A 26,924-nucleotide genomic window follows, 5' to 3' on the forward strand; every position below is an offset into this window, starting at 1 on the left:
TTGGAAGTGCCTTTTTTAATGGTGCGGGCTGGTTCCTGTCAAAGGCCTTCGTCCGGCAGTCCCGAACCTGGCTGACACCACTGTGGAGATGGGCATCTCCTACTCTGCAATTTTCATGGAATCAGCTCAGGTTTTTGAAGAGTCGTGGCTCATGGCCTCTATGCAGGTTTCAAACCCCATCCATCCCTATGGCCTCTTATGCTCCCTGGGCCAAACTCCACCCTTCAATCCATCCCTTATGGCCCATTGTGGTAGTGTGGTCCCTTTAAGAGGCAATATTTTGCAGGCCATGTGACAGGCCCTGAGCCATGGGGGACAGAGCAAGCGAACGTATGCCTATCGCTTGTTTAGGTGCAGATCTGGCTGTTGGAGTTTGGTCAGAGTTAGTCTGGCTGTTGTGGGAACAAGACCCATGTAGTAGTTGTACAGTTCTGTACTGTTGTGATTAAACACTGCCTTGTTGCTGGCCTCACAATACAACACCCCTCATTCTGCCCTTTCACATACCTCCTACAGCCCCTAACACCCCGTGCCAACCTGTGACATTTCCATCTATCCTCCCTTTTGCCCTCTAAGCATGTCTATGACAATTCCATGCCCATTTAACCACTATATACTACTTTAAACCAATTAATCCTAAAGTGTATAGTGGAATGTGTAAAAAAAAGCTTTAAAAATAGTAATTCATTCATAACTTTCTCCTTACAAAAAGTTCACTATAAGCCAGTAAATGTGTCAATCATTCAAATGCTTTGAACTATCAATAACAAAAACTGAAAACCACTAAACTGGTGTAAAAAATATTGTGAAATTGACAGCAGAGACCAGAAAGCCTGAGCTGTCAATCAAACAATGTTTTCTCTGTGGAGCAGCTGTTTCAATAAACATACTGATGTCTGGCCCCTCAACCAAACCTCATTATCTATGCTTGGCTGAGAGCCCAAACATCTATTAGATTAGCAAAACACCTTCGCTGAAGGCGATGCTAGGAGGGGGTGACTGAAAGCTTAGTCAAAGGGGTTGTTTCAAGGGGATTTTAACGGAGGAGAGGCAGACAGAGAGGCAGAAAGGTTAAAGAAGGAAATCTCAGTGTGAGGAGCCCAGGCAGAGTGTTCAATGGTGTGGTGCAGAGATGAACAAGAGAGTGCACTGCCCCCCCCCAAAAGCACCCCCTGCTGACCCAGTGCCTGTTCGGGGAGACTAGTACGGGAATTGAACCGAGCTGCTGGCCTGCCTTGGTCTGCTTTCAAAGCCAGCGATTTAGCCCTGTGCTAAACAGCGGGCCGAAGGACCTGTTCCTGTGCTGTACTTTTCTTTGTTCTTTGTTCTAGTATCTGAGAATATATTACCCAGAACTGCTGGGAATCAATTACCTGAGCTCTTTGTAGAAACAGTCCTTGTAGAAACAATATCTGAGCTAGATTCATGTTGACCGAGCTTTCAAATTGTCCTGGTTTTCTTGGTGTCCACCCTGAATTCAACAGGGCACAACTGTGCCCCTTGAATTTGCTTTGCCACTCTACTTGATCAAGGTTAATCTGTATTTCACATCCATCTACCCAACAAAGATACAAATCCCCTCATACCCTCACCCAACAAACACTGAACCACTGCCCGCATATAATCATATAAAACTACCTCTGTCCACACTTAATTTATTGGGATGTTCTGGATGATAAAAATGAAGGGTTTACCGACAATCCAATAGTCCTAGATTCCAAATAAGTTTCTGAATCCCCAACAACCTTGACCGAGATTCTACCCCAGAGAAATCTCCTCCGGTTTGAGTTCATTTGGTCCTGGGGAAGAATGGAATTTTTAAAAATTCATTTATGGGATGTGGGCATTGCTGGCTAGTCCAGCATTTATTGCCCATCCTTAGTTGCCCTTGAGAAGGTGGCGGTGAGCTGCCTTTATGAACTGCTGCAGTCCCCAAGGTGTAGGTGCACCCATGGTGCTGTTAGGGAAGGGAGTTCTAGGATTTTGACCCAGCGACAGTGAAGGAACGGCCAATCTATTTCCAAGTCAGGGTGGTGAATGGTTTGGAGGGGAACCTCCAGGTGGTGGGGTTTCCATGTATCTGCTGCCCTTGTCCTTCTAGATGGTAGTGGACGCAGGTTTGGAAGGTGCTGCTAAGGAGCCTTGGTGAGTTCCTGCAGAGCATCTTATAGATGGTACACTGCAAACACTGTTCGTAGGTGGTACCTGCACATTACCCATTGCACAACGGGAGAATCACCATTCATTCTGTCCAATCGCTGCTGAATTTGAATCTTAACTCCATTGTGCAGCCCATCCTCCCGGTTGGAACAACAAATGACAGTATGTTTGACAACAAAATAGCAACACCAAACTCAGTCGACCTCAACTTCCAATGCTCTCTTACCTTAACACTGAAGATATCGGAGGTGACAAATGCTCGTTCCTGAGAGATATCCAACACCCTAAGGCAAGAAGGAGTGAGAGAAGATGGAGTGAACTGAAGGCAGCGACAGAAAGAGAGTCAGAGTTTAATTATGTTCTTGAAAGGAAATAAGTTGTTGAAAATAAAGGATTGTTACGAAGTATTGGCAGAAAGCAGGGGTTAGACCAGGTACAATGAAATTTGGGAATTATGGGTGCTTCGGGAACTGGCATCAGACATCAGCTTTTTGCATGTGTTCATTGTACAGGATGTCATTTTAGCCATGTTCAGAGATAGTCACCATTGGCCCAGTGTGGGCAGCACGGTGGCACAGTGGTTAGCACTGAAGTCTCACGGCGCCGAGGGTCCCAAGTTCGATCCCGGCCCCGGGTCACTGTCCGTGTGGAGTTTGCACATTCTCCCTGTGTCTGCGCGGGTTTCGCCCCCACAACACAAAGATGTGCAGGGTAGGTGGATTGGCCACGCTAAATTGTCCCTTAATTGGAAAAAATAAATTGGGTACTCTAAATTTAAAAAAAACGAAGGGGAACAGCCGCTCCCTATCACGCCCCTCATAATCTTATACACCTCGATCAGGTCGCCCCTGGGTACTCTTAATTTATTTATAAAAAAATCATTGGCCCAGTGTTGACAACAAGAATTATTCTTGCCTAAAATAGTCCAGGAGGTGGCTGTTAACAAAATAAGATTTTTTATATATAAGGAAACAAAACACAAAACAGAATGCATACATTCCTACATAGATTTCATAGAATTTACAGAGCAGAAGGAGGCCATTCAGCCCATCGAGTCTGCACCGGCTCTTGGAAAGAGCACCCTACCCAAGGTCAACACCGCCACCCTATCCCCATAACCCAGTAACCCCACCCAACACTAAGGACATCTAACATATTAAAAAATTATTTGCTGGTAGATATTTAGAGGGAGATGGTGACATTGTCATTTCATTTGGCACGGTGGCACAATGATTAGCACTGCTGCCTCACAGCGCCAGGGACCCGGGTTCAATTCCAGCCTCGGGTGACTGTGTGGAGTCTGCACGTTCTCCCCCTGTCTTGCATGGGTTTCCTCCGGGTGCTCCGTTTTCCTCCCACAGTCCAAAGGTGTGCAGGTTAGGTGAATTGGCCGCGCTAAATTACCCCTTGGTGTCCAAAAGGTTAGATGGGGTTACGGGGAAAAGGGCGGGGCATTGGGCTCAGGTAGGGTGCTCTTCCGCAGGGTCGGTGCAGACTCAATGGGCCGAATGGCTTCTTTCTGCACAGTAGGGATTCTATAACTCCTACAATTTGACAGGTAATCCAGCGGTCTTTTCTAATGTCCTGGGGTCATGGTTTCAAATCTCACCATGGCTGCTGGTGGGATTTTTAAAAAAAACGTTCTTTTATAAATTTAGAGTACCCAATTCTCTTTTGTTCCAATTAAGGGGCAATTTAGCGTTGCCAATCCACCTACCCTGCGCATCTTTGGGTTGTGGGGGTGAAACCCACGCAGACACTGGGAGAATGTGCAAACGCCACACGGACAGTGATCCGGGGCCGGGATCGAACCCGGGTCCTTGGCTCCGTGAGGCAGCAGTGCCAACCACTGCGCCACCGTGCTGCCCCTTGCTGGTAGAATTTTAATTCAATTCAGAAATCTGGAATTAAAAGTTCGCAATCATTGATGGTAACCATGAAACTATCATTGATTGTTGCACAAACCCATCTGGTTCGCCCATACCCTTTAGGGGAGGAAATCTGCCATACTTACCTGGTCTGGCCTACGAGTGACTCCAGCTTCACGCTTGGTAATCGTTGCTGAATGAAGGGAGCTTGAATGGGCAACAATGTGGCAATGTGGTGGTGTGTTAAAGGTCAGTCGGTTAGGGTCACCATACCTCTTTCTCCGCCCGTCATTGCTCTGATCCCCGAACTGCTTTGGCTCCTGGTCAAACAATGTCCGAATTTTAAAATTCTCAAATCCTTCCATGGCTCCTCCCAGCTTTATAAGACGGAGATATTTGCACCCCTCCAATTTAGGCATCTTACGCATCCCCCATTTTAAACCATTGGGGACGATGCCTGTTGTCTCCTAGGCACAACCATCTTCAGCTGCTTCATCAGTGACCTTCCTTCCGTCATAAGGTCAGATGTGGGGATGTTCGCCAATGATTAGACATTTTTTTAGAATTCATTTATGGGATGTGGGTGTTGCTGGCTGGGGCAGCATTTATTGCCCATCCCTAATTGCCCATGAGAACGGAGTGGTGAGCTGCCGTCTTAAACCGCTGCAGTCCCCGTGGTGTAGGTACACCCACAGTGCTGTTAGGGAGGGAGTTCCAGGATTTTGACCCAACGACAGTGAAGGAACGGTGATACAGACTCAAGTTAAAGTCCCCTGAACGGCACATTTAAAGGGGTGCTCAATGGCACTTTGCTGGGTTTTTTTTTAACCTCGGGGAGATTCTCTCTGCTGAGGCCACACTTAGAAGGAGGTTCCTCGCAGATCGGGGAGCCATTTTGACTGGCTGCGCCGTCCCTATGCTCCCCTGACAGGGTGCCAGTCTGGCAATGCCAAGGTGCCAGGTGGAGTGCAAGGGTGCCCCTGACAACCCAGGGGGCTCCAATGGCCTGGGAGGCCCTTCCAGGTACCGTTATGACTGGTCCACGTTTGTACTAAACGGCGCCCTGGTGAGGCCATACAGCTCATTTAAATATGCGGTTCTGGATGTTGCCCAGTGAGGGTGAGATCCAGATCGTGCTGGGTGCAGTGAGCCGGGTGACTTGGATGGTAGACGGTGAAGAGATGGTTGAAGGACTGGCGTCAAAGTTAAGCCAAACCGGGTGAGGGTGACTGCCTTCCCTCCCTGAAGGACAGAGTGAATGGGTTTGTGTGACAATCTGACAACTCTATAGTCACAGTTACTGATACCAGCTTGTTATTTCTAGATACAGTCGGATCGGAACTCGGATTCACTGGATTTTTAGTCCCAATTTCTGGATTTCCAGGAACGATAAAACATAAAGAGCCGATGGTCTCTCCGCACTCACCGTGCTTCTTCACGGGCAAATATCTCGAGTAGTTTCGCGACATCTGCCGCGCAGTCGGCCAGTTGGAGGGAGAACTTGCACAGCTTGCTGTCCAGCACCAAGGCCCTGTCCAGACACTGGCGCATCAGGGAGACCTCCATATTTCCGCTGCACAAAACGATGGCCACTCTGAAATAGATAGCCGGAGACCTGTTAGCAAACATCTGGGCCAAACGTGCTTCCCCTGCAGCAGCTTGAGGTGTCGGAACACTCAGCCAGAGGAAGACTAGTCCTGCAGGTGGTCTCCCAGCAGCTGCCCTCGTCCCTTCAAGGAACCCCGAGAACAGGCAAAGCATCCTGCAATGAGCTGGCAATATATCACCTTACGGTCAATTAAGAATCATTCAAGTAATGGAGAAATCTGCCATGGATGATTAGAGATAGGAATGGGATGGATAAAACTACAGTGAACTGGTTAGGCCTGTATGGCAGGAGGGTTTCATGTGCACACACACTCTGATGATGAGGGGAAGTCGGACGCACCTACACCCTTCCTGATGTGATTGCTCTCTTGCCTGTCAATCCAGGCGAGCTGGAGTTCAGGTCTCCACCCTGAAACGAGCCTTCTTCTAGACAGGAATTCTACCACAAATCCAAACAATCATTCCATTCTTTGAGGCGAAGAGATGGCAAAAGTGAGACGGTTAATAAGTTCAAACAAACTCATGGAGTGGGAGGAAACTCAGATAGGTGAGGTGAAGCGGAAATGGGAAGATGAGCTGGGGGCGGAGGTAGAGGCGGGTCTGTGGGAGGATGCTCTGAGCAGAGGCAACACGTCCTCAACATGTGCCAGGCTCATGTTATGGTTCACCAGGCACACATGACGGTGGCCCTGATGAGCAAATTCTTTGGGATAGAGGACAAGTGTGTGAGGTGTGCGGGAGGGCCAGCAAACAATGACCATATGGTTTGGGCATGCCCGAAGCTGAGGAGATACTGGCAGCGATTTGTGGATGTCATGTCCACGGTTCTAAAAACAAGGGTGGCGCGGAGTCCAGAGGTGGCGATTTTCGGAGTGTCGGAAGATCCGGGAGTCCAGGGGGCGAGAGAGGCTGACGTTTTGGCCTTTGCCTCCTTGGTAGCCCGGAGATGGATCTTATTAGCGTGGAGGGTGTTTTGTTATGCTCTTCATGTCGCATAAGCTGCTTCTTTGTTGTACACTCTGACAAAGGAAGGTTCAGACTTGGAGATAGCTTTAACAGATTTATTAAATGTTTAACAATTCTCCTACTTGGATTTGACTCTCCTGTTAATCCTGCTATAGCTACTCAGACTAACTAACCAGTCTGCTACAATCCACGTGGTGGGTGCGATGTGTTTCAATCAACCCTGTCTTTACTCACTAAGTGTCTCCACTGGAAAGAGACTGAGCATGTGTGCTGTGTCCTTTTATATGGGTTAGTGTACTGCCCCCCTGTGGTAGTGTCACGTCTGGGAGTGTCGTGACTGCCCATTGTTCCTGTCCTATTGGTTGAATGTCTGTGTGTCATGGTGTCTCTGGTGCTCCCTCTAGTGTCTATCTAGGTGTAGTGTCTTTATGTTAACCCCTTGTGTATTTACAGTGATGCATATCACCACAGAGGGAATCGAAGCCCCCAAAATCAGGGGTTTGGGTTAGTGCCATGGCTGGTGTAGCCATCTGGGATGGCCACATCCCGATTACAAAATGGACACTTTGCAAAGAATGCAGGGAAAATTGGACAATACTGAGAAAACAAGCAGATGCAAGGTTTGTCTGTTGATTGGAGCTATACCTTCCAGATAAGACCGAGACTGCAGAACCATCTACATACTAATGAGCCATCTCCGGGGACTAAAGGGTAACATTTAGGTAAACAATGCTAAGACAGACACCCCGGCGCCAGAGGAGACTAAAACAAAGCAGACCAACGGCCACCTAGGACACGCCCAGCAAGCAGGGAACCCACCCCTCTATTGGAGGAAAATCGATAAGAACGATTGGGAAACGGCCCAATTAATTGGGGCCAAGTTCAAGGCCCGCCCAAAAGCGCGCAAAGTCCTTTAGAGTATAAAAAGGACCCCAAGAGAGAATCGCTCTCTTGGCCTTGGCGAGGAGAGACCCGCCAAAGCTGCTCCAGACCAAGTAAGTTCCAAGTCAACGCACGCTACGAGATAGATGCTCCTAGTTGCTATCCTGCAAACAGCTCAACTCAGAAGCCTCAGAACCGAGCAACGGCCATTGTTCCTCTGACTGAGTGGGCACCAAGTATTGGCTTTTAGTAGTACTGATAGATTAGGTTGTAGAGTTTTATGCATCAGTATATTTGACTGTGTGTGTAAGTAAATGAGCATTGATTTTGAACTTACTAACTGGTGTATCAAGTCTTTGATCAGTATTCGGTTCTGAACCTTGTGGCGGTATCGAAAGATAGCTGGCGACTCTTGCGCAAACGTAATTAAACAGAGCCAAATTAAGAGAGAACACAATTAGCAACACTGGGTTCCTCAGACTTGAGAAAATAAAATTTTCATTTGCCATGAAGTTACTGTGAAAATCCCCTAGTCACCACACTCCGGCGCCTGTTCGGGTACAGTGGGGGAGAATTCAGAATGTCCAATTCACCTAACAAGCACGTCTTTCGGGACTTGTGGGAGGAAACCAGAGCGCCCGGAGGAAACCCACGCAGACACGGGGAGAACGTGCAGACTCCGCACAGACAGTCACACAAGCCGGGAATCAACCTGGGACCCTGGCGCTGTGAAGCAACAGTGCTAACCCCACTGTGCTATTGTGCCGCCCATACTGGTCACATCAAGGACTCTGGCACTGAAAAGAATATAACGTTCTGAAGATCACAGCGTGGACGCAAGCACAGAGGTGATTTGTTATGTTGTAGGTGTAACATAAGCGGCTTCCTTGTGGTGCACAAAGGAAGGTTCTGACGTGGAGATAACTTCAACACGTTTATTAAACTATTTACACTTCTATTACTCGGGTTCGACACTACTGCTAATCCTACTATAGCTACCCAGACTGACTAACCAGTTGCTGCAATCCACGTGGTGGGTGCAATATTGTATCAACCCTGTGTCTGTTCTCACTGACTGTCTCCACTGGAAAGAGGCAGATCATGTGTGTGGTGTCCTTTATATATGGGTTGGTGTAATGCCCCTGTGGTCGTGTCACCTCCTTGTGTATCGTGAATGTCTATTGGTCGTGTCCTATCTACTTGACCTATTGGTTGAGTGTGTGTGTGTGATGTTTCTAGTGCTCCATCTAGTGTCTAGCTAGCCTACGTGCATTTACATTGATGCACCCACATCCCCCCTTTTTTATGTTACATATTTTCTGTACACTTGAGAAAATTGAATAAAGAACAGGTAGATAAGGTAAGGTATATACAAGTCATGGGAACAGTGATTAAACAGTAAGGCCAAATCATTCGTGCGAGTCCATAAACCATCAATCATCATGGTCAAATGTCTCTCTTGGTTATGAACGCCATCAACGTCCCTGTGCCACAGGAACCAAGAAGTGGTCAAATCACTTTGCTGTCTGATTTGGAGTCCCTTTCTTTTTTCGATGTTTGTGATGGTGCTGTCGGATGGCATCTTGTAGCTGTTGATGTGTTGACGTTGAAGAGGTACCATCAACAGTATCATTCAAGGTCATGGATGTGCCATATGTTGAAGTTGGATAAGACTGTGCATACTGGTTCTGGCCACATGCTGTGCGGGAAGGGTGATCCTGCTGAGAACCGTTGAAGCTTGTCGAAGTGGGAACAGAATTGCTGCTCGCATAAATACCTGTTGATGGTGTGAAACTAGAACCTTGCATCTGATAGGAATATGCCGTCAGGCCAGGCTGGGTTGCAGCAAATCCTGGGCAGTAACTAAGGCATCCAGTCTGTAGTGCAGATTGCGCTGGCGGTAGTCCTCCTTCGGTCTTGATTCCATTAGTGGGCAATCCGTAGTGCTGGCTTGTTTGAGAATATGCGGCATAGACTGCTGGCTGCTGCATGCCTGAATACTGGGTTTGTCCAGCATGAGCTGTCCTTGGCTGCACTGCTGGTGTGGAAAAAATGTGTGGATAGAGCTGTGGTGAATATTGGTGTATTCCTCCTGGACTGTAGCCACTGCTTGTTATTACTGACCCAGTGTAATTGTTAAGTGATCCATCTCCTGTCATTGTGGCATCTGCTGTCACCCTGAGCGTGCCATCACTGAGGGTGCGGCACTCCCTGTGTGGAGTAAAGTCCGGCTTATGTGAATCAGAGTCGGCGTTTGGTTGCTCCCCATCTGGAGTCTGGTCTGTTTTAACTGAGTCAGTGTTGGTTTGTTGATGCTCCCCGTCTGGAATCTTAGCAGGTTCACTGGAGTCAGCTGAGATTTCTTGAAGCTGCACGTCTGGAGTTGGAACGTGCAGGAATGCATTGACTTGTGGAGAGGTTCGAGCGAATGAGGGTGGAAGTATCGTGGTGTCACCGGAGTCACCAGTGGTCTCACAGTGATCGTCGAGTGCCTCTGTACACACTAGCTGAGGTCTGTCACTTTGCACATCTTGCATGGGAAGTGGGATGCTGTCGTCACTTGTTTCACATACCGTGGGTAGATCCTCAGTAGCTGTTTGCTGTTCACTTGGGTTGGGTAAACTGTCAGAGTCTTCATCTGGTGGTGCAAACAATGTGGGTCAACTGTCATTGTCTTGCTGTTGTCCTTCATTTGGGCTTGGACTGTCATCATCGCTTTGTTCTTCACTGTAGCATGATAGACCGTCATGGTCATCCTGCTGTGCACTGGAGCGTGGTAGACTTTCATAGTCTTCTTGCTGTTTACTTGAGCATGGCAGATTTGCATCGTCTGCCGCTAGTTGGTCAGAGGAGGTTGCTAGACCCTCGTGGTCTTGTTCCTGCAAGGACTGCACGTCGGAGTCTTGCGTCGCTGCAGAGGCTTGTGACACTGGAGTCACTTCTTGTTCATGCAAGGACTGCGGTGTGGAGTCTTGCATGTCTTCTTTCGTAGAGTCGGGATCCCTGAGTGGTGCATGGAACACGCTCTGTGTGACAGCAGGCCGCTCTCTGTGGGCTTGTACCACTCTCTGCCTCTTGGTTTCCGGCTGCAGCATCATCCTGCACTCACGAGTTGGGATGTTATATCTGCTGGGTTGAAGATCCTCAAATCCGAAGAACGAATCCGCGTCTGCGTTGGATTCAATACGGGGGTCGCCAATGTGCAACACGTCTAGTTGCGGTTCGGATTTGGTACTGGGGTAGCCTCCCAAGGTGAAAGGTTCGTCCGAGTCGAAGTCTTCTAGGACCATGTCATCACTGTTTGCGTCGGAGCAGGCATTGGGCTCGCGAGGTCCAGAGAAAATGTAAAGGTTGGTATCGAAGTATTCAAGGTCGGAATCATCAGTTTGGGCGTAGGTAACTGCTTGTTGCAGGGTTCTTCGGAGGTTAATTTCATTTTCTGGTTCAATTTGAGGCATTGTGCTGTCATTCCAGGTGAAGGAAGGTTTTACGGCTTTAAAACATTTTTTGTTTGATTTGGGACATTTCCCCTTTAAATGGGCGTGGTACGGGGCCTCTCACGTCATGACGCATGTGACGTAGTGCGTAGGAAGCGATTGCGCACGCGCAGATCGCTGTTCCTTTACTGATGGCCATTTTAGTGACTGCGCATGTGCGGCGTCTTGCACATACGCAAACAGACCTTCCCGTTCTGCACACTTCTCGCGCAACTGTGCAAGTGCAGACCTTTTAGAAAGATGGCCGCCGATCAAAACTGTTCTCTGCTCCGGGATCTCAGCATCGTGGTGAGTACTAGCTCTTCTCTTACCTTTTCTTGCTGGTTGGAGTTTGTTTTCCTCACAGTATTTGCCAAATTTGTCCAGGGCTGCCTGGAAGTCGCTCCTGTTTTGCCCCTTGGAGAACTTGAATTTTTTAAAGGTTTCTTCTGCTCTGGCACCGGTGATGGTGAGGAGAAGCTCTGTTATTTCAGGATCGGCCACTTCTTCTAGTTCGGCTGCCACCGGGAAGATTTCAAACCTTTGCCAGAATACCCGCCAGTTTTCGCGGAGATCGCCATAGCACTGGAGCTGCTGCGGAACCTGGATCTCGAACATCTTGCCTGGGTATCGTTGCTGGTTGTCACTGTACGCTGAGGTATGGCTATATGGATTGAAACTGTTCAGTCCTGGTACCATGATTTGTTATGTTGTAGGTGTAACATAAGTGGCTTCCTTGTGGTGCACTTGACAAAGGAAGGTTCTGACGTGGAGATAACTTCGACACGTTTATTAAACTATTTACACTTCTATTACTCGGGTTCGACACTACTGCTAATCCTACTATAGCTACCCAGACTGACTAACCAGTTGCTGCAATCCACGTGGTGGGTGTAATATTGAATCAACCCTGTGTCTGTTCTCACTGACTGTCTCCACTGGAAAGAGGCAGGACTGTCTCCACTGGAAAGAGGCAGATCATGTGTGTGATGTCCTTTATATATGGGTTGGTGTAATGCCCCCCTGTGGTCGTGTCACCTCCTTGTGTATCGTGAATGTCTATTGGTCGTGTCCTATCTACTTGATCTATTGGTTGAGTGTGTGTGTGTGTGTGATGTTTCTGGTGCTCCATCTATTGTCTAGCTAGCCTACATGCATTTACATTGATGTACATCACCACAAGAGGTAGGCCGGGTTACCAACCCTCCAGAATTGGCCTGGAGTCTCCAGGAATTGAAAAACAATCTCCAGGATTCTGCTGTGTGCAACTCTGGAGAAAAATCACTGGGACAGTAAAGAAGAGAACTGCTTTCCAGTTGGAGTCGGAAGGCCGAGCGTCACAAGGCTGGGTGCGTTGGCCAACTGATGGCTGGAGGGCAAGTCATACGATGGAACCTCCCAGGAGTACATTTAATCACTGTTGGCAATCCCAACTCTGACCCTGGCAAGACTGGAGAAACTAACACCACCCCTGGAGGAGCAGAAATTGGCAAAGAAGACACAAACATTTAGGTACAAATTCTACGAAGGGTTAATGCAAATCTCAAAACTCTCCAGACCTTGAAATTATAGACAGTGTAGTGAATTTCACTGCCCTCGGATTCCAAAAAGGAGGTCATGTTGCAGTTAATACAGCGAGGAATTGTGATAAAACACAGGAAGACATCAATAAACTTGCAGAATGGCCGTTTAAATGCCAAATGAGCCTCATTATAGATAAACCTCAGGGAGTACACATGGAGAAGAATAAGGAGACAGTGTGCGAAAAATAAGTGCCTAAAAGGGGTTGGAAGAGAGAGGCATAGAGAGGTGCAGATACACAGATTACGAAAGCTAAAAAGGCCATTAGGAAAAGCAAACAAGCGCTGAGATTCATTTGTCGAAGTGAAACGAAACTTGGGTCGATAAATCCTTGCTTCGACCACTCTTGAGAGTACTGTGGACTGTTCTGGTGTCCGTATTATGAAAAGAGGCACTGGGGAAGGTGCAAAGAATGATTTACTGGAACAATGTCAGAACTGAGAGATCGTACGCATCAGAAAAGATTGAACAGGCTCGGCTGTTTTCTCTAGAAAATAGGAGGCTGAGGGAGTGATGTCATTCTGATTATAGGGGAGTTTGATAGGGCAGAAGTGCAGAGGAGATTTATACTTGCTGATAACAGGGACAGAATTTCCTGCACGGCATGCATGTTATGTGGGCAGAATCAGAGGCGGCTGCGATTCCCAATCCCGGCCGAGATCAGTTGAGAATAGTGATATTCGTGGTCAGCACGGTAGCACAGTGTCGAGCACTGTTGCTTCACAGCTCCAGGATCCCAAGTTCAATTCCCGGCTTGGGTCACGTGCGGAGTCTGCACGCTCTACCCGTGTCTGCGTGGGTTTCCTCCGGGTGCTCCGGATGTGGTTAGGATGTCCAAAGGAAAAGGTTAGGTTGGGTTACGGGGATAGGGTGGAGGTGTGGGGTTAAGTGGGGTGCTGTTTCCAGGGGCCTGTGCAGACTCGATGGGTCGAATGGCCTCCTTCTGCACTCCAAATTCTATATCACTGTGATGAATGGTTACTGTACCCTTAACACCATGTAGGTGATGCCCCTTTAAGACCGGGTTTGGAACCCTGGGGGACTCCGCCTCCGGCTCCGCCCACCAGGGAGCCGTATATAAGGTGACGTCCTGTAGGCGGCACTCAGTAAGCACACGTCTCTGTAGCTGGCTAGTTCTCTGCTTATTAAAGCCCTCATTTACCATTCCACACTCTTGTGACGTTATTGAGGATACTACAATCACCAACCAACGTAAATCGTGGTCACATTAGGTCAGAGGGGGTGGGTGCACAGTGTGTGTGCCGTGTCCAATGACGGCCCACCTTGAAGCTCAAAAGGCGGCGTGCAGGGAGCAGGGTAAATCTTGGTCAATTGGGACGTAATTCCCTCAATAAGGAGCATAATTGTTGGCGCTGCTGATCTGTGCTGGCCAACCGAAATATCGCGTGAGTGCACGATGGCGTCGGGATACCTGCGACCCGCCAGATGTGAAATTCAACCCTAGGGACCGTAAAAACCAGACAGTCACAGATAAGTCCAATTGAGAATTCGGGAGAAGCGCCCAGGGATTGGTTAGAATGTGAAATTCGCTACCACAGGGACTGGTTAAGGAAAATTGCCTTTTAATTCGTTCATGAGATTTGGCGTAGAACAGCACGGATGCATTTGTAAAAAAATTTTAACTACCCAATTATTTATTTATTTATTTCCAATTTTAGGGGTCATTTAGCGTGGCCAATCCACCTAACCGGCACATCTTTGGATTGGGGGGTGAAACCCACGCAAACACGAGGAGAGCGTGCAAACTCCACACGGACAGTGACCCAGGGCCGGGATTCGAACCGGGGACCTCAGCGCCGCAGTCCCAGTGCTAATCACTGCGCCACATGCCGCCCAGCACGGATACATTCAAGGGGAAGATCACGAAGCACATGAGGGATAAAGGAACGGAAGGATACACTGACGGGGTTAGGTAAAGAGGTAAGGGAGGAGGCTTAAATGAAATGAAAATCGCTTATTGTCACGAGTAGGCTTCAATGAAGTTACTGTGAAAAGCCCCTAGTCGCCACATTCCGGCGCCTGTTTGGGGAGGCTGTTACGGCTGGCATAGATCTGATGGGTAGAAAGGCCTGATCCTGTGCTGCATAAACAGGGTGGAAATCAAACTGAGAGTCTATTAAACTATAAGAGCAAAACTCAGATCGAGACCCGAGTCTTTCTTTTACTATTCTTTCAAGGCACGCGGGAAAGGCCAGCACTTGTTGCCAACCCTAATTGCCCTTGAACGGAATGATTCGCTCAACCATTTCAGAGGGCCGTTAAAAGTCGCACACATCGCTGTGGTCTGGAGTCCCATGTAGGCCAGACCGGGTAAGGACAGCAGATTTCCTCCCCTGCAGGGGCATCAGTGATTTTAAACAACGACTGATGGCGGTGGTCAAATTTCAAATCACAGATTTTATTAATTGAATTTAAATTCAGCTGCCATGGTCAAGTCCCTCGATCAGGCACTGGTCATTAATTTGCCACTTAAGTGCCGCAGTCTGTCAGCGGGGTGCGAAGTTTGACCGTGGGCCTTCTCACCCAAAACGTTATTCTGGTGAAGGAGGAAAGGTGGCAGCTTCTGGCTCCCCACCTTCCCGTCCAAACAAATGCCCTACCCACCTCTAAACTCGCCACAGAGAAAGCAAAAGGTGGCCCTGCACAAACCTCCCCCCACCGCTTCTTCATCTAACCCTATCAGCACATAATCTATTGTATTCCCTTCTCCCTCACATGCTTCCTAGCCTCTCTTTAAATACATCCACGCTCTTCACTCAACTATTTGCGGCGACTTCCGGTTGCGGCGATGCGGAGCTAAGCCGCACATTTCGGCAGCTCCCGCTATCACGGACTTTTGGGCTCTCCAGAGGAGCCCCAACTGAATTTTTTTGATTTAATCCCGTGTGGGAAGGTGAAGTAAGGTCCCCCCCCTTACGCTGTATGGCGGAAATTGGCGGTGGAGCGTTGGAGAAAGAGGCTCTGGAGCAGCAGCAAAAACGAGGGGGAAAAAACAAGATGGCGGACGGCGGAGATCGAGCAGCATGGGGGCCGGACGAGCAGGAATTCCTCAGGCGCTGCGTGGAGGAGCTTAAAAAGGAGGTGCTGGCGCCAATGCTGTTGGCGATCGAGGGGCTGAAGGAGACCCAGAAGGCCCAGGCGGTGGAGCTTCGTGAGGTGAGGGATAAAACGGATGAGAACGAGGACGAGATCCTGGGCCTGGCGGTAAAAATGGAGGCGCACGAGGCGGTGCACAGGAGCTGGGCCGAGAGACTCGAGGTCCTGGAGAACAGGTCGAGGAGGAAGAATCTCTGGATTCTGGGTCTCCCCGAAGGAGTGGAGGGAGCAGATGCCGGGGCGTATGTGAGTACGATGCTCCAGTCGCTGATGGGTGCGGAGGCCTCTCCGACCCCCCTGGAGCTGGAAGGGGCTCACCGGGTCCTGGCGAGAAGACCCAAGGCTGATGAGCCGCCAAGGGCGATAGTGGCAAGGTTCCATCGCTTCGCGGACAAAGAAAGTGTTCTGAGATGGGCCAAGAAGGTGCGGAGCAGTAGATGGGAGACTGCAGTGATCCGAGTCTACCAGGATTGGAGCGCGGAGGTGGCAAGGCGGAGAGCTGGCTTCAACCGGGCCAAGGCGGTGCTGCATAAAAAAAGAGTCAGGTTCGGCATGCTGCAGCCTGCGCGACTGTGGGTCACTTATCAGGACCGACACCATTATTTTGAAACGCCAGAAGAGGCTTGGACCTTTATCCAAACGGAAAAATTGGACTCGAACTGAGGGGCTGTGGTCGTGGGGGGCGGATGTTGGTTGTATACGGGGTTGTAAATATGGGTAAAGAATATTTCATGGGTGGGATGATGGATGGGGATGTGGGTAGAGTTCTGGTTAAAATTCTTTTTTTTTTTCTCTTTCTTTCTCTGTAGACGAGATGGTGGGGAATGTGGGCGTCGGTGCTGGAGGGAGGTGAGACTCGGGGATGGGGGAACTGGGAAAATGGCCGCAACAGGAGCTGCGCCACAGGGGGCTGGGCTGGCTCAGGAAAGCGCGGGCTTTTTCCCGCGCTGGGGGGGGGAAGGAGGAAGGTGAGGAGGAAGAGGGACTCCCACACGGGGAGATCAACAGGAAGGCGGGGGAAGCCGGGGTCAGCAGAAGTCAGCTGACTCACGGAAGTAATATGGGGGGAGCAAGAGTGCTAGGTTAAGGAAGGGATGGGTAGGACAGGTGTTCCATTCAGGGCTGGATGCGAAGAATAGAGGGGTGGCAATATTGGTGGGGAAGCAGGTGTCGTTTGAGGCCAAGAACATAGTATCGGACAATGGAGGCCGATTCGTGATGGTTAGCGGTAGGTTGCAGGGAGCGGAGGTGGTACTGGTGAATGTATATGCCCCGAACTGGGACGATGCTGGATTCATGAAACGGATGTTGGGGCGTATTTCAGACTTGGAGGTAGGGAGCTTGATAATGGGTGGGGATTTTCACACGGTGCTGGACCCAGCATTAGATCGCTCCAGGTCGAGGACGGGGAAGAGGCCGGCTGCGGCCAAGGTGCTTAGAGGGTTTATGGATCAGATGGAGGGAGTAGATCCGTGGAGATTTGCCAGGCCTTTGGCCAGAGAATTTTCTTTTTTCTCCCACGTGCATAAGGCCTACTCCCAGATAGATTTTTTTGTTCTGGGCAGGGCATTGATCCCGAAAGTGGAGGGAACGGAGTATTCGGCCATAGCCATTTCAGACCATACCCTGCATTGGGTGGAGCTAGAGCTGGGGGAGGAGAGGGACCAATGCCCGCTGTGGCAGTTGGATGCGGGACTGCTGGCAGACGAGGAAGTGTGGTGGAGGGTGCGAGAGTGCATCGAAAGGTATCTGGAGGCCAACGACAACGGGGAGGTGCAGGTGGGAGTAGTATGGGAGGCGCTGAAGGCGGTGGTCAGGGGAGAGTTAATCTCCATCAGGGCTCACAGGGTGAAGAGAGAGGGCAGGGAAAGGGAGAGGTTAGTGGGGAAGATTTTAAGGGTGGACAGGAGATATGCAGAGGCTTCTGATGAGGGACTACTCAGGGAGAGACGACGTCTCCAGACGGAGTTCGACCTGTTGACCACAAGGAAGGCAGAGGCACAGTGGAGGAAGGCACAGGGGGCGATATATGAATGGGGGGAGAAGGCGAGTCGGATGGTGGCACATCAGCTCCGTAAGAGGATGGCAGCGAGGGAAATGGGTGGAATCAAGGATGGCAGGGGAACTACGGTGCGGAGTGCGGTGAAAGTGAATGAGGCATTCAAGGCCTTTTACGAGGAGCTGTATAGGTCCCAGCCCCCAGGGGGAAAAGAGGGGATGCGACGATTCTTGGACCAACTGAGGTTCCCGAGGGCGGAGAAGCAGGAGGTGGCTGGTTTGGGGGCGCCAATTGAGGTGGAGGAGCTGGTTAAAGGACTGGGGAGCATGCAGGCAGGGAAGGCCTCGGGGCCGGATGCGTTCCCGATGGCGTTTTATAGGAAGTTTGTAGACCTGTTAGCCCCGTTGCTGGTAAGGACCTTCAATGAAGCAGGGAGGGGGATCCCTGCCCCCGACAATGTCGGAGGCGACGATCTCTTTGATCTTGAAGCGGGATAAGGACCCATTGCAATGTGGGTCACATAGACCGATCTCACTCCTTAACGTAGATGCTAAGTTGCTGGCAAAAATGTTGGCTGAGGATTGAGGACTGTGTCCCGGGGGTGATTCACGAGGACCAGACGGAATTCGTAAAGGGTAGGCAGCTAAACACCAATGTGCGAAGGCTCCTAAATGTGATAATGATGCCATCGGTGGAGGGAGAGGCGAAGATAGTGGCAGCCATAGGCGCGGAGAAGGCCTTTGACCGAGTAGAGTGGGAGTATCTCTGGGAAGTGTTGAGGAGGTTTGGGTTCAGGGGAGGGTTTATTAGTTGGATCAAGCTCCTGTATAGAGCCCCGGTGGCGAGTGTGGTCACGAACCGGCGGAGGTCGGAGTATTTCCGGCTGTATCGCGGGACAAGGCAGGGGTGCCCCCTGTCCCCTCTGCTGTTTGCATTGGCAATTGAACCTTTGACCATGGCGTTTAGGGAGTCGGGGAAATGGAAGGGGGTGGTCCGAGGGGGAGAGGAACATCGATTGTCGATGTACGCAGACGACCTGTTGCTGTATGTGGCGGATCCAGTGGAGGGGATGGTTGATGTCATGCAGATCTTAAGGGAGTTTGGAGATTTTTCGGGCTATAAGCTCAACGTGGGAAAGAGTGAGCTCTTTGTGGTGCATCCGGGGGATCAGGGAAGAGGGATAGATGACCTACCGTTGAGGAGGGCGGAAAGGAGCTTTCGATACTTGGGGATTCAGGTAGCTAGGAGCTGGGGGACACTGCACAAACTTAATTTGACGCAGCTGGTAGAACAGATGGAGGAGGATTTTAAAAGGTGGGACATGTTGCCACTCTCGCTGGCGGGTAGGGTACAGTCAATTAAAATGGTGGTCCTCCCAAAGTTTCTTTTTGTGTTCCAGTGCCTTCCAATCATGATCACCAAGGCCTTTTTTAAGAGGGTAGGCAGGAGCATTATGAGTTTTGTGTGGGCGAGCAAGACCCCGAGGGTAAGGAGGGGGTTCCTGGAGCGTAGCAGGGATAGAGGAGGGTTGGCGTTGCCGAATTTGGGTGGCTACTACTGGGCAGCCGACGTGGCGATGATCCGTAAGTGGGTGATGGAGGGAGAGAGGGCGGCGTGGAAGAGGTTGGGGATGGCGTCCTGCAAAGGAACGAGCCTGGGGGCGCTGGTGACGGCACCACTGCTACTCTCGCCGACAAGGTACACCACGGGCCCGGTGGTGGCGGCAACGCTAAAGATCTGGGGGCAGTGGAGACGCCACAGGGGAGCGCTGGGAGCCTCGTTGTGGTCCCCGATTAGGAATAACCATCGGTTTGTCCCACGAAGGATGGACGGGGGGGGTTCCAGAGCTGGCATGGGGCAGGGATTAGAAGAATGGGGGACCTGTTCATCGATGGGACGTTTGCGAGCTTAGGGGCGCTGGAGGAGAAATTTGGTCTACCCCCGGGAAATGCCTTCAGGTACATGCAAGTGAGGACGTTTGTGAGGCGGCAGGTGAGGGAATTCCCGCTGCTCCCGGCACATTGGATTCAAGACAGGGTGATTGCGGGCGTATGGGTCGGGGAGGGCAAGGTGTCGGCGATCTACCAGGAGATGAAAGAAGAGGAGGAGGCTTTGGTAGAGGAGCTGGGGGAGGAGATTGAGGAGGAGCTGTGGGCTGATGCCCTAAGTAGGGTTAATTCCTCTTCCTCGTATGCCAGGCTCAGCCTGATACAGTTTAAGGTAGTGCACAGAGCGCATATGATGGGGGCGAGGCTGAGTAGGTTCTTTGGAGTGGAGGACAGATGTGGGAGGTGTTCAGGAAGTCCGGCGAACCATGTCCATATGTTTTGGTCATGCCCGGCACTGGAGGGGCGTTGCGGGAATAGTTTCTAAGGTGGTGATAGTCCGGGTCAAGCCAAGCTGGGGGCTAGCACTATTTGGAGTAGTGGACGAGCCAGGAGTGCAGGAGGCGAAAGAGGCCGGCATTCTGGCCTTTGCGTCCCAAGTAGCCCGGCGAAGGATCTTGTTGATGTGGAAAGAGGCGAAGCCCCCCAGTGTGCAAGCCTGGATAAATGATATGGCAGGGTTTATCAAGTTGGAGAGGATAAAGTTTGCCTTGAGAGGATCTGCGCAGGGGTTCTACAGGCGGTGGCAACCGTTCCTAGACCGTCTCGCGGAGCGTTAGATGAAGGTCGGACAGCAGCAGCAGCAACCGTGGGGGGGGGGGCGGTTTCTGGGGGGCATTTGAGCAAGAAACCACATGAACGATCCGGAAAACTGACATGTACGGGAGGAATCCAATGTACAAAGTTCTGTATCGTTGATTTGCCATGTTCATGTCTGGCTATGCGAGCATTCTTTCTTTGTTGTTACGGGGGGCGGGGGGGGGGGGGGGGGGGTTTGTTTGTATGGTTGAAAATTTTGTTTAAAAACGTTTAATAAACATTTTTTTAAAAACTATTTGCGGCAGTGATTTCCATATTCAGAGCACTCTCTCGAGTATGAGATGCCATTCGAGAAAATGAAGTGTTAAAAAAAACGTTTTGAAAACCTATGACAGCAAATGAACTGAAATTGGAATGGTAGCGATGATCGTCAGTCTAGTGTCTCAATAATGAGCCAATTTTAACAACAGAATCATCAAGGGAGCAGGACCCCTCTCTTCCAAAAGGAACTTGCACTCAGCAATGTCACAGGGGGTGGGGTTGGTGGTCGGATAGCTCTGTTGGCCGGACAGCTGGTTTGTGATGCGAAGCGGTGTCAATGGCCCAGGTTCAATTCCCCGTACCGGCTGAGATTATTCATGAAGGCCCCACCTTCTCAACCTTGCCCCTCGCCGGAGGTGTGGTGACCCTCAGGTCAAATCACCTCCAGATCCTTCAAATGGGGGAGAGCAGCCTGAGGCCTTCTGGGACTTTGGCAACTTTCACTTGAAGGTACCTAGGGGCTGGTTTAGCACAGTGGGCTAAACAGCTGGCTTGTAATGCAGAACAATGCCAGCAGCGCGGGTTCAATTCCCGTACCGGCCTCCCCGAACAGGCGACGGAATGTGGCGACTAGGGGCTTTTCACAGTAACTTCATTGAAGCCTACTTGTGACAATAAGCGAGTATTATTATTATTATAATAAAGGCAAAAATGGTGCCAGGGAAAGACACTGGGGCTGGAACTATTTGAAGAGCTCTTTCAAAGAGTGGTAGCGGTTCAATGGGGGCAATAGCTTCGTTCTGTGCTCTGATTGCATTGGGCAAGATTATGCAGGAGATTTGGATCGAATTTTCCAACAGCAATTCTGAAATTGTACCTGCTTTCTGAAAAAACCTTCAAGAACAATGTGTAATACAGGGCACCGGCTGAAACGATGCCATGGTGTTGAGGAAACTCCTACCGTTTGCCTTTGAGTTCCGGTAGTTTCCCGGCAACCACAGCAGCAAGGCCCAGAGCTCCCTCGGCGTCCACTATAGCCCTCTCGTACTCCATGAGGCGAAGGATGGCGAGTAGGATGTCCTCCTCCCTGAATCACAGAGACATCTTACAATAGACACCAGCTTCTCATAGAACGAGGAGGAGACAAACTCTCGAGCAATTTTTTTTAAAGTTCTCACTCCTTCATTTTCTTCTCTGCTCTCCCAGAAGCTCTTGACGCCTTTCCCAGCAAAGTCCCACAGGTGCAGCAGCCCCCTGGCACTTTGGGAAAGTGGTCACTCGTGCAACGCTAAACTGAGACCACCGCTCCCCATCTGCCCCTTCAGGTGTAAAAGATCCTGTGGCACTATTTCGAAGCACAATAGAATTGTCCCTGTGCCCTCGTCAATATTTATCATCAAACCAACATCACCAAAGAAGATTACTTAGTAATTTATTTCATTGCTGTGTGTGGGAGCTTGCTGTGCGCAAATTGGCTGCTGTGTTTCCAACATTATTATAGTGATTGTGGAAGTGCTTCATTGGTTGCAAAGTGCTTTGGGACATCCTAAGTTCATGAAAGATGCTGTAGAACTGCAAAACTAAGGGGGCGGCACGGTGGCACAGTGGTTAGCACTGCTGCCTCACAGCCCCAGGGACCCGGGTTCGATTCCGGCCTCGGGTGACTGAGGAGTCTGCACATTCTCCCCGTGTCTGCGTGGGTTTCCTCCGGGTGCTCCGGTTTCCTCCCACAGTCCAAAGATATGCAGGTTCCGTTATTGGCCATGCTAAATTGCCCCGCAGCACCCAAAAGGTTAGGTGGGGTTACGGGGATAGGGTGGGGCCTGACCCTAATTAGGGTTAGGGTTCGGCTGCCCTTTCAGAGGTTCGGTGCAGACTCGGTGAGCCGAATGGCCTCCTTCTGCACTGTAAGGATTCTATGATTCGTTGTACCAATAAGATGAGCATAGTCACAGTGTGCCAATTAGTGGGTGTAATTGGAATGGCATTATGGGGGTACATTACAACACCCAATGAGATGGCATTTTGGGTACTCTGGACCTAAACCATTATAAAGACTATTCCTAAGAAATAAATGCTACTTACTTAACAGTAACGACTTTATCGATTAGTTTCTTAGTCATCTGAAAAGCATTGCTGCCAAAAGAAGAGCTCATCAATTCTGTGAAATAAAGAGACAGTTTTGAACTTTTGATATACAAATCCCAGGTTTGGTAACAGCTAAATGTTGTCTATCGCAGCAACAAGAATTTGCATTTGGGTAGCACCATCTCCAACAGGAGAAAAGCTGTCCATTGCCCTTTGACATTCAATAGATTTACTCTTGGTGAATCTTCCATTATCAACATTCTGGGGGGGGTTGAGGCAGCACAGTGGCGTAGTGGTTAGCACTGCTGCCTCACGCCGCCGAGGTCCCAGGTTTGATCTCGGCTCTGGGTCACTTTCTGTGTGGAGTTTGCACATTCTCCCCGTGTTTGCACGGGTTTCACCCCCACAATCCAAATATGTGCAGGGAAGGTGGATTGGCCACGCCAAATTGCCCCTTAATTGGGAAAAAATTGGGTACTCAAAATTTTTTAAAAAACATTTTGGGGGGTTACCATTGACCAGATGTTCAACTGGACGAGCTATATAAACACTATCTACAAGAGCAGGTCAGAGGCTAGGAATCCTGTGGCAAATAACTCAGCTACTAACTCCCCAAAATCCTGTCCACAATCTACAAAGCACAAGTTAGGAGTGTGATGGAATGCTCTCCCCTTGCCTGGATGAGTGCAGCTCCAACAACACTCAAGAAGCTGGACACCATCCAGGATATAGCAACCCCAATTGGCATCCCACCCATAAATATTACTTCCTCCATCACCGACACACACTGGCAACCGTGTGTACCATCTACAGGACGCACTGCAGGAACTCACAAAGGCTCCTTCGACAGCACATTCCACGACCGCTAACCATCTAAAAGGACAAGGGCAGCAGATACATGGGAACACCACCACCTGGAAGTTTCCCTCCAAGTCACCCACCATCCTGACTTGAAAATATACCACCGTTCCTCCACTATCGCTGGATCACCTGAACTCTCTCCCTCACAGCACTGTGGGTATACCACACCACATGATTTGCAGTGGTTCAAGAAGGCAGCTCACCACCTTTTCAAGGGCAATTAGGTATGACAAAAAAATGCTGGGCCTAGCCAATAAAAGGAGACACACCTTGATTGAATAAAAATAGGCCTTTAACATTGTAAACCATTCCTAAGTACTTCACAGGATTGTTCTCAATCAAATTCAGCACAAGCCTAAAGTTGCTAACTGTGATTAGTTGTATTCCTGGAGATTTCATCACGTGATTTGTCCCCACATTCCAGCCATTAGTCGGCCTTAGCACCCATCATTGCGACCCTCTGCCTTCCTAGACCAATCGGAAAGCAAAAAGACTCATTAACCAATTGGGTATACGCGACTGTCAGCCCTATTTTCATAACTGGTAAAGAGAAATGTTCATAGAAACAAAAAAAATGTTTTTAATGTCCTGCCGATTTTTCTCCGCGGTCGCACACAGCAGTGTCCTGGAGATTGATCTTCAATTCCTGGGGACTTCAGGCCAACCCTGAAGGTTGGCAACTCTAACTAAGCCAACATTTTGCCAGTCGGCTATAAACCTGATCAAAGAAATAGGGTTTAACGAGCATCTTAAAGGAGGAGAGAGCACAGCAAAGAGATTTAGGGAGGGAATTCCTTGGGGCCAGGCAGCTGAAGACACTGTGCCTATGGTGGAGCGATTGCCGGCACGGTAGCGCAGTGGTTAGCACTGTTGCTTCACAGCGCCAGGATCCCAGGTTCGATACCCGGCTTGGGTCACTGTCTGTGTGGAATCTGCACGTTCTCCCGGTTTCTGCGTGGGTTTCCTCCCACAAGTCCCGAAAGACGCGCTGTTAGGCGAATTGGACATTCTGAATTCTCCCTCTGTGTACCTGAACAGGCGCCGGAGTGTGGTGACTAGGGGATTTTCTCAGTGACTTCATTGCAGTGTTAATGTAAGCCTACTTGCGACAAAGATTATTATTATTATAAGTCAGAGATGCACAAGAGGTCAGAGTTGGAGAAACAAGGGCAGCACGGTGGCACAGTGGTTAGCGGGTCCCCGGTTCGATCCCGGCTCTGGGTCACTGTCCGTGTGGAGTTTGCACTTTCTCCCCGTGTTTGCGAGAGTCTCGCCCCCACAACCCAAAGATGTGCAGGGTAGGTGGATTGGCCAGGCTAAATTGCCCCTTTATTGGAAAAAATTACTTGGGTACTTTAAATTTATTCAAAAAAAGAGTTGGAGAAACACAGATTTTGGAGGGTTGTAGCGAGTTATAGAGAGAGAGAGTGGGAAGGCAGGACCATAGAGATTGGAAAACAAGGATGAGAATCTTAAATTCGTAAACTGGTATAAGGGTAACGGTTTATTTTTCAAGCTGATTATAAACATTATATACACTCCCTACCCAGCATGACAGGGACACTGAAGACACTGCCTGTGGTGGAGCGATGGGCGGCAGTGGTTAGCACTGTTGCTTCACAGCGCCAGGGTCCCATGTTCGATGGGACAGCAAAACATTAAAAACTAGGCCTAAATTCCTCTCCACTCTCTCCTGGCAATCAAAACTAGTCTGGGGGAGCACTCTGGTCTCGATTAATGCCATAACACTTGTATGAACTGGTTCCCAGCTCAGCCTGATCAGGCCCTGTCCTTACTCGAAGGGATTCGGCATATTAGGGTTTATCAAGGGTAGCACGGTGGCGCAGTGGTTAGCATTGCTGCCTACGGCGCTGAGGACCCGGGTTTGAATACCGGCCCTGGGTCACTGTCCGTGTGGAGTTTGCACGTTCTCCCCGTGTTTGCGTGGGTTTCACCCCACAACCCAAAGATGTGCAGGGTAGGTGGATTGGCCACGTTAAATTGCCCCATAATTGGAAAAAATTATTGGGTATTCTAAATTTTTTTTTAAAATAATTAGGGTTTACCACACAAATCGGCAGGTTCACTATCTTCTGGGAATAGAAACACCCTCCTGATCCATTAAGTTTTGCCTTTACACAACTGGAGATTTGATACCTAACTATCTAACACAGTGCCTCAGAGGGCATTTGGCCCACTGAGTCCTATAAACAATCTACTTAAACACAATCGATTCCTTTAATCATCATCAATTTATGTTGATTCTAATAATTGCAGAGAAAGAATCTGAAGCTAGCCTGTACCTTGTAAAAGGTTTATTTCCGGGTCAGCAAAGTCACAGGCTCTCCCAGTTCATCCCAGAACACTGAAGCTCTTTATCATAGGCCCAAGTGCCTAACTGCCAAGCTTCGTTGTGAAGGTGATGCAGACTTTCAAAATTTATGGGATGTGGGCGTCACTGCCTAGGCCAACATCTATTTCCTAACTGGCCTTGAGAAAGTGCTGATGACCTGCCTTCTTGAACCGCTGCAGTCCATGTGGTCCAGGTACACCCTCAGCTTTTTAGGGAGGGAGTTCCAGGATTTTGACCCAGCGACAGTGAAGGAACGGCCGATATATTTCCCAGTCAGGGTGGTGAGTCCTTTCATTCCAAATATTGTGACCGCTACATAATCCAATTTCTGACTAATTGAGGGGAAGGATCGATCCATCATGCAGTCTGGCTCTCAGTCAAGCTCTCCAATAATTTACCTCTGTATAATCTGTGGTTGGTGTGGGCTGAGGCTACTGGAGGCTGGCCCATCTTGAGGGATTGATGAAGTGCTGGATGACTCTCGGGCTCCACACCCTGTGGGTAAAGGAGACAGAACCAGCAGTCACTGACAGAGATTAGACCCCAGAAACACACACACATTGGAACAAATCGATATCAGTTACAACCTTTTAAAAAAATTAATTTAGAGTACCCGATTATTTTTTTCCAATTAAGGGGCAATTCAGCGTGGCCAATCCACCTACCCTGCACATCTTTGGGTTGTGGGGGTGAGACCCACGCAGACACGAGGAAAACGTGCAAACTCCACACCGCCAATGACCCCGGGCCGGGATTCGAACCCAGGTCCTCCGCGCTGTTGGCAGCAATGCTAACCACTGTGCTGTCCCTATCAGTTACAACCTTTATAGATATGAACAGTCTGTCTACCTGTCAATTATTTCCCTTCTAATTACTTTCACTGCTCTGGTTACAAAGACTTCATAGAAGGAAGCCATTCGGCCCATCATATATGCACCTGCCCTCTGAATGAGCAATTTACTTGGTGCCATTCTCCTGCCTTCTCCCCATTGTTATGTTCTGTGGTCGTGGTAAAGATGCACATCTAGTTCTTTGACTAGTAAGATAGTTTATTAACAT

General features: G+C 49.5%; 1 protein-coding gene across 3 annotated transcripts in view; it reads right to left on the reverse strand.

Moving 5' to 3' along the window:
• LOC140403663 (L-threonine ammonia-lyase) overlaps positions 1 to 26,924 on the reverse strand; it is a 62,357-nt gene that overhangs the window by 8,245 nt on the left and 27,188 nt on the right. For all 3 annotated transcript variants that reach the window (XM_072491821.1, XM_072491820.1, XM_072491819.1), the window contains 5 exons: positions 26,264 to 26,360; positions 22,649 to 22,724; positions 21,525 to 21,650; positions 5,455 to 5,622; positions 2,387 to 2,444 (listed from right to left, as the gene is read on the reverse strand). In XM_072491821.1, coding sequence (XP_072347922.1) covers positions 2,387 to 2,444; positions 5,455 to 5,622; positions 21,525 to 21,650; positions 22,649 to 22,724; positions 26,264 to 26,360 — 525 coding nt within the window. The remainder of the gene's footprint in view (positions 1 to 2,386; positions 2,445 to 5,454; positions 5,623 to 21,524; positions 21,651 to 22,648; positions 22,725 to 26,263; positions 26,361 to 26,924) is intronic.

The sequence above is a fragment of the Scyliorhinus torazame genome, chromosome 28, assembly GCF_047496885.1.
Source record: "Scyliorhinus torazame isolate Kashiwa2021f chromosome 28, sScyTor2.1, whole genome shotgun sequence".
In the NCBI taxonomy this organism is placed as follows: Eukaryota; Metazoa; Chordata; class Chondrichthyes; order Carcharhiniformes; family Scyliorhinidae; genus Scyliorhinus; species Scyliorhinus torazame.